Source organism: Mastigoproctus giganteus, chromosome 5 (assembly GCF_048544385.1).
Source record: "Mastigoproctus giganteus isolate SK-2022 chromosome 5, ASM4854438v1, whole genome shotgun sequence".
NCBI lineage: Eukaryota > Metazoa > Arthropoda > Arachnida > Uropygi > Thelyphonidae > Mastigoproctus > Mastigoproctus giganteus.
The window spans coordinates 113,803,826-113,825,141 of NC_143579.1; the positions used below are offsets into that span (position 1 = coordinate 113,803,826).

Genomic DNA, 21,316 nt, shown 5'->3' on the forward strand with positions numbered 1-21,316 from the left:
TCCAACTTGGAATCCTCCTTGTGGAGCATTTTTTTAATGGTATATAATCCTCCAGAGCTTCTGTGATTAGTGTTTTAAAGGTATACCAGAATTCAGTTGTATTCGCTCTATGTGAGTTATCTACCTAGTTAATAGAGGCCATTTTGAATCTTAAGCCATCGTAATTTCCTTTCCTGGAATTATAACCGATTCCTCTGATATAGTAACTTATAGAGTACAAGTTACTCTTGAGGCGCCTCCGTAGGCAGATGGGAAGGAGCAGCAGTGCATAGCACACTTCTTGATTAGACCAGCGTTCGAGCCCGTTACCACCAAATACGGAGGATGCGGAAAGGTCAAGGGAATGACCACCGCATATTCCCGGAACAATATGGCCTTAGTTGCTAATGCTCCTAAAAAACAAATAACAAACAACAACAACAAACAAGTTACTCTTGTGACTTCAACACTGGAAAAAAAAAAATGCGCACAGATATGAGGAATGGCTGCCAGGGGCAAAAGTTGTAGAGAAGATATCATCATTTAAGGGTATAAAAGGTGGTACTGTTGTATATGTTGGCACCAATGACAGTCAGTCAATTTGGCCCTAGAGAGAGAGATTGTACAAGGCTCGTGGGATAGAATTTTGCTCAGCATGGTCTGTGCTTGTTAACAGGAGAGACTGCTTCTACAGGGATGGGATACTCTTAAATAGAAAGGGTGCAAGAATATTTGCTTGCTATCGAGGCAGTATTAGGTGGGTCGGAAAACTGCTAGCTTGGGGAGATTCACAGACTAAAAGGTTAAAAGTAGCCACGGGCAGAGGCGAAAGTGATTCTTGCACTGCTTCTATTGGAATGAGCAGCAGCCTGGAAAGCAAGGTGTTGGGGATTTCAAGAACTGCTGGGAGTCATCATGGAACAAGTAAATACGTGGGCTGTGTTAGGGTAACTAAGAGTAAGAACAGGTGCATGTATACTTGCATGTATACCAGTGCTAGGAATGTAGTAAATAAATTTGATGAATTTGAAGTACTGGGCAAGACATCAAAGGCAAATATTGTTGGGATATCATTGATGTGGTGTCACACAGGTATAAGGAATGCAGTATTGGAATATGGGGAATAAAATTTGTACAGAAAGGATGGAAAAAGAAGGGAGGAGGAGTTATGCTGTTAATTAGGGAACATAAAATCTAAGGCAGCACATCCAGTTGACACTGGTGAACAGTGCAATGTTGAGTCAATTTGTCCTGTCAAAATATATTCACAAAACTTGCTGTTGAAATAAACAAAAATGTTTTGTATTTTAGAGTACCTACTTTGAATTCCTTTTTTTTTCTGACATTTTGTTTATGGGCCGAGATATAACATCCAAAATATTGCAGGAAGCTCTTCCTGCTAAATGCATTTTTGAAATTTTGAATTCTCTCTGTCTGCTCTTCAGAGCAGTATTTCTTGATATCAGTTTTTTTTTTTTTTTTTTTTTGTTTAGTTGATAATAACAACAAACTCCTTTAGTTTATTTGTTTAAAGTGAAACCCAGTCACCGAATATTGAATAGATGTAAACTATCTTATTTGTAAGAGTTTTCTAACCCCCCCCCCAACCAATTTCTTCAGAAAGGTTTAACAGCTTCTCAGTTCTACCATCTGAAATGCCTTTATGAGATCTTGATGGCGTGTCTAAATACTTCACTCTAATTTCACTCAGAGTATAAATAACTTTTGTGATTTCTACACTGAAAAAAAAAAAAAGCTGTCTGATGTTATCAATTGAATATAATAAACATCAGTAAATATCAACTTAGTTTTTTAGATCATTTACGTGATGCATAAATAAATAACACTACAGGGGGAAAATAAATATTCTAATCAGAAATGCTGACAGTTGCATCATTTTTCACATAGTACGTGAGGAGGGCAAAAAGCCTCCTTCTGTTACAAAAATTGATAAAAATTTATTTAGTTTTTCAGATTGTTTATATGAAGTATAAGTGCATAGCTATACAGTGATTGAGACACCACACTGTGAAAACAAATTTCAAAATCAGAAACAGCAATGGTTAAGTCAGTTGAAACATTTGAACTTCAAGAGGAAAAAAAGAAAAACACTGCCTGCTTAACAATTCAATGATTTAGTTTTTCAGATTATTTATATTAACTATAAAAGTGCTTCAGGTTAACATGGGTGGTTAGTGCAATGTTGAGTCAGTTTGGTGTGACATAAGCACTGAAACAACAAAAATGAGAGTAGGAGTATGTTATTGGCCTAATGACTCTGATGAGTACAATGAACAATTGTACAGAGAAATAGAGTGGGCCAGTAAATCTGAATTTCTTATAATGGGGGATTTTAACTTTCCAGATATTGACTGGAACTGTGGGTTGATCACTCGTACATTAGCAAGACTTTTGAGGATTTCTTGGATGATTGTTTTCTTCAGCAGCATGTTCAAGAGGCAACCAGAGGGAGTAATACTCTTGATCTAATTATTAGCAGTGATTATTCATGCATTAAGAATATGCAGATAGAGGAACCACTAGGTGGCAGTGATCACAGTGTACTGATGTGGGCTTTACTTAAAGATGTTACTACCATCAGGGGTAAAGGGAAGGGTTTTTGTTTTCATAAATGTGACTATGGTGGTCTCAGACAGTTTTTAAATTGTGTACTGTAGGACCAACTGATGATGTCACCAATAGGAAATTCTAAATGGGAAGCATTCAAAGAATTCCACCATGGTGCATAGTTCAACCCATATATGATATGTATTTTCAAACCTGGGGGAAAAACACTCTATCCAGAAAAAACTACCAGCAGTTATATGCAGCATACAAAGAACAATATCCAAATCACACTTTCATATATACAGATGGGTCTAAATCAGAGACTTGTGCAGGAGCTGCAATTCATTTTGAGGATCGTACCTTCATCCAACAACTCCCAAAAGAATGCAGTATTTTTACTGCTGAATTACAAGCCATTTCAATGGCTATAAACCACATCAAACATAAACAGATAGCAAACAGCATTATTTTCACGGACTCGCTTAGCTCTGTTACTGCCTTGCAGAACGCAAATACCAAAGGACATCCAATCCTACAACATATCCAATTTTCAGTATCAAAGGTATTACAAAGAAAGCACAATATCAGATTCTGCTGGATCCCAGGCCACACAGGAATAACTGGAAACGAAAGAGCAGACAAAGCAGCAAAAGAAGCTTCCACATCTGATTATGCCTTTCATACAATGCCATATACAGATTACAAATCCTTGATCCACCAAAGCAGTATAAAACAATGGCAAAAACACTGGCTAGATCAGACTAACAACAAACTTCGCCTAATAAAAGAAACACTTCGACCATGGTCTACTAGCTTCCGATCGAATAGACAGGAAGAAGTGATCCTCGCTCGATTGCGAATCGGGCATACACATATGACACACTGTTACCTACTCAGAGGTGAAGATCCCCCTCAATGCCAAAACTGTCAAGTTCCGCTGACTATACATCACTTCATGGTGAACTGCCCAAAATTTCATAGAGAACGTCAAAGAGCCTTTCAATTAATAATGAATAAACAAAACAATCTCATGCTTAAAACAATTTTAGATGACCGGCCAAATATAACCGAAGTTTTCTCCTTCCTCAAGTTAACTGGATACTTTCAAAACATATAAAATTAAAAGTACACCTTTTATAGAGAAACTACACAATATATATAGCAAAGTCTTGGTTCTGCCATAAACCACAAGTAAAGTGAAAAAATGCTGATATACAAAACTCTCCTACCTAGGCTAGGCGCATTATAGCCTAAGCTGCTCTTGCGCCAATAGCTTTCAAATAACAAACAAGCATTCAAAGAATTAATCTTGGAAACTACTAGGCTTTTCATACCAACTAATCAATACTGTTCGAGGTTTAGGCCTAAATGGATGTCAGATGAACTAATGAGACCCATGGCAGAGAAGAAAAATGCATGAGATGTATATAAATTATCAGGAAACACAGAAGCCCATAGTAGATATAATCTAGTCTGTAATCAATTCACAAAGGAGGTTAGGCAAGTGAAGGCATATTACAAGAAATCTCTGGCAAAAGATGCGAAGAAAAACAGCAAAGAGAGTTCTTTACTTATGTAAACTCAAGAAGGAAGAGAATGAATCAGATTGGTCCACTTGATATCGATGGTTCGACTGCTGCTGATGATTCTGCCCAGGTAGCTGAAAAACTGAATGAGTTTTTTCACACTAACAGGGAATTAATGATTTTGTAATAACTGAGAGGAAAGTGGAGGAGAAATTGTTATGGAGAAGTTAAACATAAGAAAGGCACTTGGGGTGGATGAGATCTGTCCAGTTATATTAAGAGAGGTAACAAAGGAAGTAAGCAAACCCTTAGCCATAATTATGAGAGTATCCTTGGATTCAGGAGACATTGCCACTGACTGGAGATATACAAATGTATCCCCGATTCATGAAGGGAGAAACGACTGATTCAGAAAAGGGTGAAACGACCGATTACAGACCTGTTAGTTTAACTACTGTTCTGGGGAAAATAACAGAGGCACTGGTTAAAGAAGCAGTGCAGAATTGTCTAGACAAGACTACAGTTATAGTTCAAACACAGCATGTGTTTGTTAATGGGAAATATTGCCTGACCAATTTGATTGGATACTGCGATGTGGTCACAAGTAATTTTGGATACAAAAAATTATTTTTATATCATAAACTTGAATTTCAGGAAAGATTTTGATACTGTTGCACATAAAAGACTGCTATAAAAATTAAAGCAGTATGGCATTAAGAACAGGTTGCTGCTATTAGCATTAGTAGAGGCATATGATGCAAGAAAGCAAGCTTATGCAGCATCAGCCAAAAAAAACCACTCCCATTTCACCCCTCCGTTCGTTCGAAATACCTGTCCAGCTAAGCCTTAAATTTATGTAGGCTATCAACTTCCACAACAAGGGATGGAAGTCTATTCCACCAACCAACTACCCGTTGGCTAAAGGCAAATTTCCGCACATCTATCCTATATCTGTCTTTCCGCAATTTGAATTTATGCCCTCTCAGGTTCTGAGATTATTCTGAGCAAGAGGAAGAATCCCATCAGCATTGAGCATGCTCAAATCATTCAAGGCTTTATATACCTCTATCAGATCACCTCGCCGGTGCCTAGTCTCCAGATACTGTAATTTGCAAAACTTAAGCCTTTCTTTGTAAGAGCAACCCTTTGTTCCATTCTTATCTATGGACCCATCCATATCTATGGATATGGATGGGTGAGTTGGAAAAGACAGAGAGTGGTAATCAGTGAATACTGATCATCACGGACTAATGTTATTAATGGAGTTTCCCAGGGTTCGGTGTTGGGACCATTGTTGTTTTCTATATTTATCAATGATATTGGTGAAGGTATATCAATGTTAATGTCCAAGTTGCAGATAATACAAAGGTTGTTAATGACAGTATGCTGCTGCTTCAGGATCTAGAAAATTTGGGCAAATTGGTTGAGAAGTGGCAACTGCAGTTTAACATTGAGAAATGCAAATTATTGCATATGGGTAGCAGTGATGCCAGAAAAACATATCAACTGCACGATACTACACTCAGGATAGTGGAGAATGAAAAAGATCTGGCGGTAATTGTGCAGTCAGATATGAAGTTTCAGAGCAGTGCAGACAAGCTGCCAGAGCAGCTCATGGGTTCTTGTCAGTAATATACAGGAACTTTGCTAGCAGGGACAAGGTGGTTATACTTGTGTATAAGGCAATGGTGAGGCCACACCTTGAATATTGCATACAGATCTGGAGGCTTCATTTTAGGAAAGTTGTAGCGCTGCTGGAATGAGTACTGAGAAGGGTAACGAAATTGGTATGGGGAACAAAGCAGTGCTCTTTACCAAAAAAGGCTTAAGTTCTGCAAAATGCAGTGTCTGGAGACTACACATCTTCAAGATGATCTGATTGAGGTGTATAATACTCTGAATTGTTTTATGCAAGCTCAGTGCTGATGGGATTCTTCCTCTTGCTCAGATTACGCTCTTGAGGGGGCATAAATTCAAGCTGGGGAAAGACAGTTGTGGAACTGATGTGCAGAAAGTTGCCTTCAGCCAGCCAGTGGTTGATTGCTAAAACAAACTTTCATCTGTCGCTGTGGCAGTTGATAGCTTAAATAAATTCAAGTTAGAACTGAACATACTTTTGAAGTGAATGGATGGGTGAAATTAGATTTTTCTTCTTTTTTTTCTTTTTTTTTTTTCTGATGCTGTATTAGCCTACTTTCTTGCATCATGTGCCTCTAGAAATTGTAATACTAATGCAAAAATTGGTGATTTCATAAATATGAGAAATAAAACACATTTTTAAAGTATAAAAACCTATTTGAAACAAATTAATATAAAATGGGTAGTATATTTTTTTTGGAAAAAATTTTCCTTTCATTTTGAATTCTTAGAAAAATAATCTTGTATAGTCCTCAGAAACAAAGAAATTTAAAGTCCTCAGAAACAAAGAAATGAAAAGAAAAAAACTATATGAGAAAGAATAATTTAAGCCATGCTAATAATATGCATGATACATTAAGTTATTTTATTGAAATTAAATTGAATAAACTCAATTTCAGCACTGTGTCAGGTTGTGAGGTTTGTTAGAGTTTTCTGGCTCCTGGATTGAATCCATTAAAACTGAATGAACTGATCTCGACTATTCTAGTTTTAGACAAACTGAACCATACTGAGTTCAGTACATTTCAATTACATTGATTGTCAAGAAAAAAAAAAAACATTTTTTTTGCTTACTGTTAAAATTCAGGATGATTCTTGTAGTTATTTGACTTTGCTGAATTCAAATATGGCAACCATATTGCTGTAACAATATGGTTACCATATTTGATGGGATTATATTCAAAAACTAAGTTTCTAGTAAAAAAGATTTCGTGTTTTAAGAAAACGTTACATACAATATAAATATTGAACAGTGGGTCTATTAACCTTATTCTATTTACAAAAATGTTTATCTGATAACAGAACACTTATTTTGTTGTTTTTTTTTTGCCTTTTATAATAGTCCATTGGTGTCTCCTGTACAAGATTCCAACAGTAGTCTGCCAACGTATTTGGACTCCATTTTCCCTGGTATCTTTTTTACATTTGAGAAATATCATTGTGAAACCTTTTATCGTGTTTGCCGGAGACTGCTCCCACGTTTTCGGGAATAAAGTCTAAATAGGAATGTAGGGAATGAAGCTTTAACGACATGTTGCATACCAATTCTTTGTACACTAAAATTAGCTCGTCCACAATTTCATTGTAATTTTGTGATTTCTCATTTGCCTAAAACGTTCTGGTAGATATTTTTGAATGCCTTCCAGGCCCTTATTTCTGATTTGAGGAAAATTTTGCCTCAAAGAGTAAAATCCTTCTTTTTTCTGTATCGCTTGCACAAATATTTTTATCAATCATAGCTTGATAGCTGTTCTTTGAAAAAGCATTACAATTGAATCAAAAGTTTAAAAGCTCATCTGAACTTAAAGCCAGTACAGGATGGCTGAAAATTTTCAAATCTGGCCACAGCATAAGGGAGCTTGAAATTCAAGGAGAAGCTTTATCAGGTGATGTCTGGGAAGCAGAAGCTTTTAAAGAGTCTTTTCTGAAAATGGCAGAGGAAGAAGGTTTTTTCAAGGATGAAGTTTACAATATACACTAGACTCCCGCTAGTCCGAACTAATTGGGACCGAGCCCTGTTCGGATTAGCAGAATTTCGGATTAGCCGAATAACTGCAATAATGCAGAAGCAAGCAGTAAAACAGGTCTGGTTTATTAAGGAATGAATGTATAGTAAGCCTACTAGCATTTGTACGCGAGCGTAACACACCGGAAGCAAATCCCCCTCCATGCTATGACTAATTGCATGCGACATTGTGCATTAAATGTGAATGTTTATATCTTCGCTCTACATTACATTTTATAGTTTAGTTTAGTTCAGTCTGCTGCCACAATGGCCACGAAACGGAAACACACAACATGTACGTTGAAAGATAAGCTGGAAGTTTTGAAAAGGCTGGACAAGGGGGAAAGTGCAACGAAATGAGCAATAGAGTTTGGAGTGGGCAAGGCCACAGTAACTGACTGGAAAAAAACCGCGCAAAGATCGAGCAGTTTTGTACCTCTACTTCAGAAAAATCAGTTGAAAATCGACAAACAGTAAGGTTTCAACGTTTGACAAGCTTGATGAAGCCTTATTCACGTGGTTCACTCAGGAAAGAGGAAGGGGAACACCCCTAAGTGAACCTCTTGTTAGAGAAAAGGCCATTCATCTCAACAAACTAATGAAAGGTGATGAATCATTTATTGCGAGTACCAGTTGGTTTGATCGCTGGAAGAAGCGCCATGGGATTCGCCAGCTAACGATCACCGGGGAGCAATTATCAGCTGATCATGCTGCAGCAGAGAAATATTTGGGTGAGTTCGCTGATTTGGTATCACATTATTCACCTCAGCAGATATATAACGCTGATGAGACAAGTTTAAATTTTAAGGCTTTGCCCACAAAAAGTCTAGCATCTCAACAAGAAATGCGTGCCCCAGGTTTTAAAATGAATAAGGAGCAAGTGATGTTGATAGCTTGTAGTAATGCTTCAGGAAATCACAAGCTACCTTTGATGATGATCGATAAATCAGCGAAGCCGAGAGCTTTTAAAAATATGAACATTAACAATCTTCCAGTTCATTATAAAAGTCAAAAAAAAGCTTGGATGAACAGACAGCTTTTCATTGAGTGGTTTCGTAATCAATTTGTCTCAGCAGTGAAACATTTCAGCAATGAAAATGATTTGCCACCTCGTGCCATTCTCCTCATAGACAATGCACCGTCCCACCCAGACGTTTCCAAGTTGACATCAGGGGATTTAAAGGCAGCTTTTTTAACACCGTTATTACAGCCAATGGACCAGGGGTGATACAGTCTATCAAGCTTGCATACAGAAAGAAATATCTTAGGTCCTTGATAGAAGATAACACCAATTCACTTTCTTTACATGACAAAATGAAACAAGTGAACTTAAAAGATGTTGTATATTGGGTTGCTGAGTCGTGGGAGGGTGTAACCGAGCAGTCCATACAAAGATCATGGAAGAAATTATGGTCCTCTCTCAGCTTTGTCGATAGCTCTGACGAAAACAATGACATAGAACAATTAATTCAGCTTGTACAAGAAATTCCCGGGTGCGAGGAAGCAATAGAATCTGACGTTAACGAGTGGATTGCAGCGGATGGAATAGGTCATGAAAACCTGTCGGATGAGGACATCGTGGCAACTGTCACCCAAGAAGACTCCAAGCAGAATGATGACGGGAGTGATGACGAGCCCTGTGTTTCTGCGGAACAACTTGTGTCGCACACAGACGCGACAGCGGCCCTTGACCTCGCTTTACGTTACTTAGAACAACATCCCAGCGCTACACCGGCAGACTACATGTTTATGAAGCGGTGGCGAAACATAGCATCATCTAGCCAATTTTCATCGTTACGTCAAAAGAAACTAACAGAGTTTGTTACTTTAGCATTTTAGCATTAGTAGAGGCATTTGATGCAAGAAAGCAAGCTTATGCAGCATCAGCCAAAAAAAAAAAAAAAACCCACTTCCACTTCACCCCTCTGTTCGTTCAAAATACCTGTCCAGCTGAGCCTTAAACTTATTTAGGCTATCAACCTCCACCACAAGGGATGGAAGTCTGTTCCACCAACCAACCACCCGCTGACTAAAGGCAAATTTCCGCACGTCTATCCTACATCTGTCTTTCCTCAATTTGAATTTATGCCCTCTCAGGTGATTTTTCTGAGCTAGAGGAAGAATCCCATCAGCATTGAGCATGCTTAAACCATTCAAGGCTTTATACACCTCTATCAGATCACCTTGCTGGTGCCTAGTCTCCAGACACTGTAATTTGCAAAACTTAAGCCTTTCTTCGTAAGAGCACCCCTTTGTTCCATTCACTAATCTTGTTGCCCTTCTCTGTACTTGTTCCAGGAGCTCTACATCCTTCTTGAAATGAGGCCTCCAGACCTGTATACAGTACTCTAGGTGTGGCCTGACCATTGCCTTATACAATGGAATAATCACCTCCTTATCCCTGCTGGAAAAATTCCTGTATATCATTGACAATACTCCATGAGCTACTCTTGCAGCCCATCTGCACTGCTCAGAGAACTTCATATCTGCCTGCACAACCACCCCCAAGTCCCTTTCATTCTCTACCACTGTCAGTGTAGTACCACAGAGTTGATACGTTGCTCTGGGGTTGCTGTTTCCCATGTGTAGTACTGTACATTTGTCAATGTTAAACTTCATTTGCCACCTCTCAGCCCATCTGCTCAACCTTTCCAGATCCTGTTGCAGCAGCATAGTGTCAGTAGTGTCCTTGACAACCCTGCCAACCTTTGTATCGTCTGCAAACTTGGACATTAAGCTTGATATACCATCATCAATATCATTTATAAATACAGAAAACAATAATGGACCCAACACTGAGCCCTGAGGGACTCCACTAATAACATTAGTCCACGATGAGCAGTGTCCATTGATTACCACTCTCTGTCTTCTCCCCCTCAACCACCCCCTTATCCATAGCAGCAATTTGCCTCCAATGTCACACTGCTCCAATTTGTGTAGCAGTCTTACATGTGCAACAGTATCAAAAGCCTTTCTAAGATCCAAGTATATAATATCAAAGTTATTCCCTACATCCAGTTCTTTTGTGACTGCATCATAATATCCAATCAAGTTGGTCAGGCAAGACTTCCCCTTAACAAAACCATGCTGTGTCTAAGCTATAACTGAAGTCTTGTCTAAATGATCCTGCAGTGCTTCTTTAACCAGTGCCTCCATTAATTTTCCTGGAACAGAAGTTAAGCTCACAGGTCTATAATTACTTGTGTCAGCCTTTGATCCTCCTTTGTGAATTGGGGTCACATTTGCACATTTCCAGTCTATGGGTACCTCCCCTGAGTCCAAGGAAGCTCTCATAATTATGGCTAAGAGTTTGCTTACTTCCTTTGCTGCCTCCTTTAATATAACTGGATAGATCCCATCCACCCCGGGTGCCTTTCTTGTGTTTATCTTCAACAGTTTCTCCTCCACTTTACTCCCAGTTATTTCAAGATTCTGTAGCTTACTGCTAGAGTTGAATACACCTCTGGCATTCCCCTTGCCGAATAACTCCTCATGTGTGAATGTCGATGCAAAATATTCATTTAGTTTGTTAGCTACCTGAGCAGGATCATCAACAGTTGACCCACCAATATCAAGTGGACCAATCTGATTCATCCCCTTCCTTCTAGAATTTACATAAGTAAAGAACTCTTTGCTGTTTTTCTTTGCATCCCTTGCCAAGGATTTCTCGTAATCTGCCTTCGCCTGCCTAACCTCCTTTGTAACTTGGTTGCATATCAACTTGTATCTATCATAGGCTTCTGTGTCATGTGTTAATTTGTAAGTATCCCATGCATTTTTCTTCTCTGCCATATGCCTCATTAGTTCATCTGACATCCATTTTGGCCTAAACCTTGAACAATATTTCTTAGTTGGTATGTAACGCCTAGTAGCTTCCAAGATAAATTCTTTGAATGCTTCCCATTTTGAATTTGCTGTTGGTAACATCATCAGCTGGTCCCACTGTATAGAATTTAAATACTGTCTCAGTCCATCATAGTCACCTTTACGGAAGCAATAACCCTTCCCTTTACCCCTAATGGTAGTTACCTCTTTGAGTAAATCCCACTTCAGCACACTGTGATCACTGCCACCTAGTGGTTCATTTATCTGCAGATTCTTAATGCATGAAGAATCACTGCTGATAATCAAATCAAGAGTATTACTCCCTCTAGTTGCCTCCGGAACATGCTGATGTAGAAAACAATCATCCAATAAATCCACAAAAGCCCTGCTAGTGTGTGAGTAACCAGCCCCCAAATTCCAGTCAGTATCTGGGAAATTAAAATCTCCCATTATAATACTCTCTGATTTACTGGCCCACTCTATTTCCCTGTACAGTTCCTTATTATACTCATCAGAGTCATTAGGCCTATAGCACACTCCTACTCTCAATTTTGATCTCCCAGTGCTTATGTCACACCAAACTGACTCAACACTGCACTGTCCAGCGATGTCGACTGGCTTCACTTCCTTGGTTTTTATGTGTTTCTTAACTAATAGCATAACCCCTCCCCCCTTCCTATCCTGTCTATCCTTTCTGTAGACGTTGTACTCCCCAAATTGCAGTTCTGCATCCCTTATATCTGTGTGACACCACGTCTCTGATATCCCAACAATATCTGCCTTTGATGTTTTGAGCAATACCTCAAATTCATCAGATTTATTTACTAAACTCCTAGCATTGGTGTACACGCAAGTATACCTGCACCTGTTTCTATTCTTAGCTACCCTAACACAACCCATGTGTTTACTTGTACCGCAATGGCTCCTAGCAGTCTCTGAAATACCATGCATCTTGTTTTTCAGGCTTCTGCTCATTCTAATAGAAGCAATGCAAGAATCTCTTTCACCTCTGCCAGTGGCTACTGTCAATCTATTGGTCTTTGTCTCCCCCCCAAGCTAGCAGTTTTCCGACCCACCTAACACTGCCTCGATAGCATCAGCAAATATTCTTGCACCCTTTCTATTTAAGTGTATCCCATCCCTGTAGAAGCAATCTCTCCTGTTAACAAGTACAGTCCAGGCTGAAAAAAATTCTACCCCTTGAGCCTTGCACAATCTTTCCAGGGCCGAATTGATCGACAAGGCTCTCATCATATACTCCCTCCTATACTTCTGAAAAATGACTTTTGTTCCTGTTTGGTGTGTAAGTATAGATCTGTAATTTTAATAGGCCAAGTCAAACACTGATTTATTAATTTTGTATTAGTACAGTACTACAATAAAATACAATTGTTTTGTGGAATTCTAAATGTTTTTGTACCATTAATGCCATTTAAATTTAACTGGAAAATACAAAAAACATATATTTTGCGAACTAAAAAATTTCCTCTCCGCCGACCGAAACATGTTCGGATTAGGCGGATGTTCGGATTAGCGGGAGTCTACTGTAGATGAAACTTTTTTTTTTTTTTTTTTTGAAAACCCCAAACATGAGAGGTATTAGAACCTGTAGTACTTAGTACTGTGCATGGGTCAGAGGTTGAGACATCGAAAGGAGATATTTGTTGACATTAGACTTGAACTTCTGTAGACTGTAATTTTCAGGAAATACGTATGCAGGATGGTTGTTCCAGAAAATGGCAGTTGAATGATAAATGATTAAGATGAAAAGTTGGTTCTGTGAGTTTGAAGTTGGACAGTAAATGGATGTTGGCTGGTGGCAGGACATGTTTCGACTGTTTTGAAAGAGCAAGTGGGAATTATAGAAGCTAATTCAGGAGAACAGTGCCCATGGAATTATCTGTAGAAAAGGCATGTAGCAGAAACAGAACATCTATGAGACAGAGAGTGGGGAGCCTCTGTTAGAGATGAGTCATTAATTAACCTAATTGCCCTCTTCTGAATGGAATCTAGAAGCCTGAGAGAGGTTTTTGGGGCAACGCCCCAGATGTGGGAACAATATTCTATGGTAGGGCAGATTTGCGATTTGTACAGAGTGAACCACTGTTTGGAAGAAAGGTAAACCGAGAGCTAAACAGAAAACCAAGTTGTTTAGATGCAGAGGAAGCAATATTTGTAATGTGCTAGTGCCAAGAGAGATTAGAAGTCAGGGTAATCCTCAAAAGAGATATATCATCTTGCCTAGAAATCGGAGTGTCACCAAAGATAAGTATAGGAGCGGAAGAATCCTTTTTGCGAGATATAAGACAGGGCTGAGTTTTAGAAGGATTGAAATCAACTTGTTGTCTTTGCTCCACTGTAGAAATTACCTGGAGATCAGCATTTAAGGAATCGGTAGCGGATATTCAAGTAGTTGAAACTGATTGAGCAGGGCGAGGTTTTTCAAACTGGAAAGTGAAATGCAATGTGCTATCATCAGCAAAACTATGGATAGGATTTCTGGTCAATGGAAGAAGATCATTAATATACAAGAGGAAAAGAGTGGGAGAAAGAACTGAACCTTGGGGGAAACCAGCATTAGGGGAGAAGCTAGAAGGCAGAGAGCCATCTACCATCACTCTCAGCGAGCGGTCAGAGAGAATGGTGGGAGGCAACAAGCAAGTTTTCTACTCTTAGCCTGTTCAAACTCTAGTTTGGACTGATTAATAATGCTTTGGTGTATGCAGAAAATGAAACTGAAGAACTGGAAACAAGCCAATTACAATATGCAACGTTCTTCTCTTGAACAGCCTTAGCACATTTATTGGAAAACCAAGGTTTAGCTGGAGGATGAGATTTTAAAGTGGAGTGTGAAATAAAGGATTCCATTCCTACAAGAATAATTTCACTGACATGACCTAAGCAAATGTTAACATCAGAAGTTTTGAAACAGTAATCTGACCAATGAAAAGAAGAAAAGAAATCTCACAGGTCATTCCATTTTGCATTCTTGTAATGCCAAACAACACAAGTTTGGGAATATCCATAAGTGAAAGGCTCCATTGGAGAAGAGACAATCACCATATTGTGATCTGAGGTGCCTAAAGGACCATTCACTTTGATTGTGTACTTAGAAGGGTTGTTTGTGAGAAAAAAGATCAAGTGTGTTGGCTGTATGGTTAGGATTGTCCAGTATTCTGGTAGGTAAATGAACAGTCTGTGCAGGGTCGTTAGTAATTGCAAAAGCCTCGACCAGCTGGATCTGTATGAGTAGAAAACGGAAGCCAGCTGGAGTTGTGAACATTAAAATCCCCAAGGAAAATTACCTCACTGTTAGGAAAGTTGTATAGGAGAAAGTCAAGTTGCAAAGAGAGGAAGTCAAAGGGTTCCAAGTGATTAGTGGAGTTGGGAAAATGGTAGAGACAACAGATGAATTTGACACAATTTTAAGAGAAATTTCTAGAGAGATTTTAAGCCAGAGAAGATCAAAAAGGGGAGATTCCAAGTTACTAAGTCTCTGATAGGGAATATCGGAATGGACATATGCACAAGTACCACCTTTGAGGCAAAAAGAATCATAGAGAAAATAATTTGGGCAACTGAAACCTGTCTTAATTGGAAGTCACACCCTCATTATGCAAGTAAATCACTTGCATCATGAACACTACACAACTTACACACAATACACTACATACACATGACTGGATATGGCAAAAACCCCTTCACAAGATGTACAAAAGCAGCTAATGGGGAAAACTCTGGGGTCTGTAACAACACTCGAATCCCCTGAATCATGACATGAAATGGCTGCTCCTGATTTCAAAGCTAACAAACAGCATGTTACAGTTATGGTGTGTGCAAATGCAAGTAGATAGATGTTTACCATTGTTGGTGATGGGGAATCCAAGGTGCTTTAATGGTGCAAAGTGCCTAAAAATGCTTGGATGAATTCCAACATTTTTTTGGATTAGTTTAGCCAAGGTTTTTTTCCAAGTGTGAAGAGGCATGTAGAAAATGAGGGTAAAGCTGATAAAGTTTTTCTTATTATCGATAATGAACCATCCCACCCTCATTGAAAAACCGAATTCATCTGACAAGAACTTCATTGTCAGGTTTTTACCGCCAAAAATGATGTACAAAAACAAGTCTTGTGTCACTTGTTGCTACCAGATGGAGAGAAAGAGAGCGTGGTTGAGTTTTCAAAGAAGCTCAACATTAAGGATTGTTGCTACATGTTAGCAGATGCCTGGAACATGTTGTCAGAGAGAAATCTGAAAAAGGCATGGCATAAACTACAGGGTGCTGCCGAAGAGTTGGTCACACATGTGCAAGATTTGAATGAAGATGTAGGTGAGATTGTAACTTTATTTCACGGGTTTTCTGAGTATGGGCAAGATGATGCAGAGACATGGTTAAACAACGATGCTTAATCCTGGTTATCTATTTTAACTGAAGAAATTGTTGCGTTAGTCCAGGATGAAGAATGTGCTGATTTTAACCAAGGTGTTCCTGATGATGAAGCGGGCCCACTCACATGGAGGCCTTCACTGGCTTGAATTCAAATTATTATATTACTGCCACCCATAATTTTTTACCTATACAGTACCTGCGTATGTATTATGTCTGTAAATTGTGTTTTCTCTCTGGTCCATTTGCCTGTTCTGCTGGATTAAAAAATCCCAGTTTTTGGGGCAAAAACCTTACTATCTATGCCTGACATTGACTAATTCAGCCACAGAGTGAAAAAAAGCCCATTAAAGTTCCTTGCATCATTGATAGGATTCGAACACAGGCCTTTCCCACCTGGTTTGGGGAGGATGGTGACAATACCACTTTGCTACCCACTCAGACCCTTCACTGGCTAGAAACTGGTATGGTATGGTATGGTGTGAGCAGCAGTCTGAATGCAGTTCTATAGATACTGCTATTAAAGAGGATGAGCTCGCCATGAAAAAAAAAAAAACGACAATCTCACATGGTTGAAAGAAAAATTCAAGATTACATATTTTAAAAAATAAACTTTCCCAAGATTCATTATACTCTTATTTGTGTGCAATTATAGTACTTGTGTTTGTTTATTTCCGTTTATGTAAAAAAAAGTGATTTATAGTTGAAACCATGTAAAACAATTATGTAATTTCAAAATAAATGTAATACCTAATATACATTGTTTCTTCAAACGTTTTGGTTATTATTTGCAAACCATTTCCTAAATCAATTATTTTTTTATAATACTTCATATTTCAAAATACAGTAGTAATAACTTTGCATACAATAATTTACACTTTGTATCATATAAACTCGGTATTCTCATGTATGTTTGATTATCTGAAACAACCCTGGTCCCAATTAGTTCAGATAATTGACATACATTCTACTGTATTACATTAGGGTCACCCGGTAAGTTATTACATATATCCACTTGTATTTTGACTGTGTGTTCCTGTATGTTCCAGGGAAATTAATGGAGGCACTGGTTAAAGAAGCATTGCAGATCATCTAGACAAGATTTCAGCTATAGCTTGGATACAGCATGGGTTTGTTAAGGGGAAGTCTTGTCTGACCAATTTGATTGGATACTATGATGTAGTCACAAAGGAACTTAATGCAAAGAATAATTTTGCTATCATATATTTGGATCTTAGAAAGGCCTTTGATACTGTTGCACATGGAAGACTGCTGTACAAATTGGAGCAGTGTGGCATTGGAGGCTATAGATAAAGGCTATAGATAAATTGCTGCTATAGATAAAGGGATGGTTGAGTGGGAGAAGACAGAGAGTGGTAATCAATGGACACTGCTCTTCGTGGACTAATGTTATTAGTGGAGTTCCTCAGGGTTCAGTGTTGGGTCCATTGTTGTTTTCTATATTTATAAATGATATTGATGATGGTATATCAGGCTTAATGTCCAAATTTGCAGATGATACGAAGGTTGGCAGGGTTGATAAGGACACTAATGACAGTACGCTGCTGCAACAGGATCTAGAAAAGTTGAGCAGATGGGGCTGAGAAGTGGCAAATGAAGTTTAACATTGACAAATGTAAAGTACTACATATGGGAAGCAGTAACCCCAGAGTAACGTATCAGCTCTGTGATACTACACTGACAGTGGTAGAGAATGAAAAGAACTGGCAGTAATTGTGCAGGCAGATATTAAATTTTCTGAGCAGTCAGATAGTCTGCAAGAGTAGCTCATGGTGTCTTGTCAATGATATACAGGAATTTTTCTAGCAGGGATAAGGAAGTGATTATCCCCTTGTATGAGGCAATGGTTAGGCCACACCTTGAGTACTGTATATAGGTCTAGAGGCTTCATTTTAAGAAGGGTGTAGAGCTGTTGGAATGAGTACAGAGAAGGGCAACAAGATTAGTGAATGGAACAAAGGGTTGCTCTTACGAAGAAAGGCTTAAGTTTTGCAGATTACAGTGTCTTAAGACTAGGAACCTGTGAGGTGATCTGATTGAGGTGTATAAAGCCTTGAATGGTTTGAGCATGCTCAATGCTAATGGGATTATTCCTCTTGCTCAGAATAATTGCCTGAGAGGGCATAAATTCAAATTGAGGAAAGACAGCTGTAGGATAGATGTGCAGAAGTTTGCCTTTAGCCAGCGGGTGGTTGATTGCTGGAACAAACTTCCATCTGTTGTTATAGAAGTTGATAGCTTAAATAACTTGACAAACATTTGGAGCGAGTGGATTCGTGAAATAAGGGTGGTTTTTTTTTTTTTGGCTGATGCTATATAAGCTTGGTTTCTTGCATCATGAATGTAAATTGTGTCGAAAAAAAACGAAAAAAACGATTCCCCATTTCTGGGGAATCTATGCCTGAGATCGACTAACTCAGCCACAGAGTGAAAATGCCCATAAAAGTTCCTCGTGTCATCAACGAGATTCGAACCCAGGCTTTTCCACTCGGTGTTGGGAAGATGGTGACAATACCACTGTGCTACCAGTGCAGACTGAAGGTGGTGCATGTGGGAATAAATTTTATGTTCACCAGTTTTTTTGAATACATATCATCATCTTAATTAAGTTAAATTTGATTGATTTACGTGTACAAGACCGATCACACTGATCACAAAATGTCAACATTTTGTGATCGGTGGGAGATAGTACTGCACAGACTGTAAGCGCATTCGGGCAGAGTGAAAAAGAAAAAGCGTGAAGTGCAAAATTTCGTCTTTGGCGGTGAAGTTGTTATAAATGCAACTATATCAAATTGTATTCGCAGAGAAGCCGAGAAGATTGCAATTTTTATTTAAAGATAATGACGAAAATTAATGGGGTATAATTCTGTTTTGCAAGAGGTATTTTAATTTTGTTCTTGTTTTGATAAATTATTTGAATTAATTTTTTAGTTTTTTTTTATAATTCAATAAATTAATGAAAATATTAAAAATTGCGCATTACTTTGACATCCAAAGGTGGTGCACTTGCGCCACCTTGCACAATTCTGCCAGTGCCCATGGGGGGGGGGAAGTATTTTCTTGTTTATATTCAAGTATTTAAATCTTGCCACAGCACTAAATTCAACTAAAATTGTTTGTTAATGTGTACATTTCCTAGTGAACATGTATATTCATGGATTTTTCCACGAGTTATTCCAAGATTTTCACATGCACAACATAGCAGTTGGTCTTGGAAAAATCTATGCATATATATGTTTGTATATGTTCACTAGGAAATGTACTCATTAATAAACAATATTAGTTGAACTTAGTGCTGTAGCAAGACTTAAATATTTGCCATTATTTTATTCACATTTTTGTTTATTCTATGCATATTTTTTATATTAGGTTATGATCCTTCCACAGACCTAAGAGGAGTAGGATTTTTAGGGCTTCTTCACCTGTTATATCTTTTCTCTAATCCTCATACTGCACAGTTGGTTAAGGATGTATATAAACTTTCCCATCATGAAACTCAGGTATGCAAAATGGTTGTTTTATTTCAGTTATCAAGATATGTGAAATTTAATTATTATTTTAAAATTGAACAGTTTTTTCCTACAAAAATAATGCACATATAAATTTGTGTGGAACTGGGTAGGGGAATCACACTCTGATGCTTTGCTCAGTGAATCACAAGCAGTTCATTTAAATTTATTGAACATAAGTAATGTAAACATTGGATTATGTGTCAACTTCTTTGTAAAATCTGTAAAAATGCAAATTAAACCAGAAGCAGCTCAATCCAATATTTTCATTTTTTTTTTAATTTATAAAAAATTCTGATGTAATACAGCATATTTCAAGTAACTCAAAATTTTCATTAAAAATGTAGTTCAGATTTCCTAACATACAGACTGGTATTATCAAGGAACACAGACGCTTGCAGTAAATGTAAACTGAGGGAGGATATGTCATGCTAAGGCAGATTATGAGATATCTTTGGCTAAATATGCAAAGAAAAGTAGCTAAGAATTCATTATGTATGCTAACATTACAAGGAAAAGGATGAACTACATTGGTTAACTGGGCATGAATGGCCTAGCTATTAGTGATCTTATTCAGGTTGCTGACAAAGTAAATAGATATTTTCATCTGAATTCATGTGTGAATAAGTTTTTATGTGTGAATAAGAAATTTTTGAAGCCAACTGTGAATAAGGTGCCTGATTTTAATGGAATCTATCCAATCATATTAAAAGAAGCAACAAAAGGTATAAGCAAACCTTTAGCCATAATTAGTATTAGTAGTGGTAAGTGATACATGAAAACAAATTTTATAGAGCTTGAGCCAAAAAAAAAAAAAAAAAAAAAAATGCTACCCACCTCCCCCATCCATCCCCTCCAAGGATATATCTAGTCCTTCCTTTGCATTTATTCAAACTACCCACTTCCATAACAACATATGGGAATTTGTTCCAACAATCAATCATCCACAGGCTTAAAACCAACTTCTGCACATCTATCCTGCAACCATCCTTCATCAGTTTGAATTTATTCTCAATCATGTGTAGTTGCAGCAAGAGGAAGAATGCCATCAGCATTCTTTAGGTTTGCTCAATCCATTCAAGTTCTTAAATGCCTTAATCCAATCTCCTGGAGAGGCCTACTCTAGAGATGCAGAATTTGTAGAATAGCCTTTCTTGGTAAGAGGACCTGCTTGTTCCCTTCACTAATCTCATTGCCCTTCACTTTCCAGCAGATCTTTATCCTTACTAAAATGAGACATCCTGACTTGCACACAAGACCCAAGATGCAGCCTAACCATGGCCTTATACAAAGGAATAATCACCTTCTCCTCCTTGCTAGTTCTTGTATAAATTGACAAAACGCCATGAGCTGCCTGCACTGCTCAGAATGTGCAGTCAGAGAACTTCATTTCTGACTGCACATTCCCGCCCCCCCCAGGTTTGTTTTCATTTTTCACTATGGTAAGTGTAATACCACATAGTTGGTATGTTAATCTTGGAATACTGCTGCCAGTATGCAGTATCTTGCACGTGTTAATGTTAAACTTTAATCGCCATTTTTCAGCCCATTGGCCTAATATTTCTAGACCTTGTTGAAGATAGCTTACCTTGATTACTGTCATTAACCACCCTTCCAAGCTTTGTATCATCTATAAACTTAGACTTTAAGCCTTATATATCTTCATAAATATTAAAAACAACAGTTGGTCCAACACTGAAATCTGGGGGCTCCACTAATAAAATTAATCCATTATGAGCAGTGTTCATTGATAACCATTCTGTCTTTTTCCACTCAACTATCCCTTTATCCATATCAGTAACTTTCCCTTAATGCCAGATTCATCTGGTTTATGCAGCAGTCTTTTATATGCAAAA

General features: G+C 38.1%; 1 protein-coding gene across 1 annotated transcript in view; it reads left to right on the forward strand.

Annotated features, from left to right (window-relative positions):
- The window catches only part of LOC150085648 (ELMO domain-containing protein 3-like), a 236,720-nt gene that overhangs the window by 95,754 nt on the left and 119,650 nt on the right, over positions 1 to 21,316 (forward strand). The window contains exon 8 of the mRNA XM_090374635.1: positions 19,321 to 19,451. Coding sequence (XP_090230761.1) covers positions 19,321 to 19,451 — 131 coding nt within the window. The remainder of the gene's footprint in view (positions 1 to 19,320; positions 19,452 to 21,316) is intronic.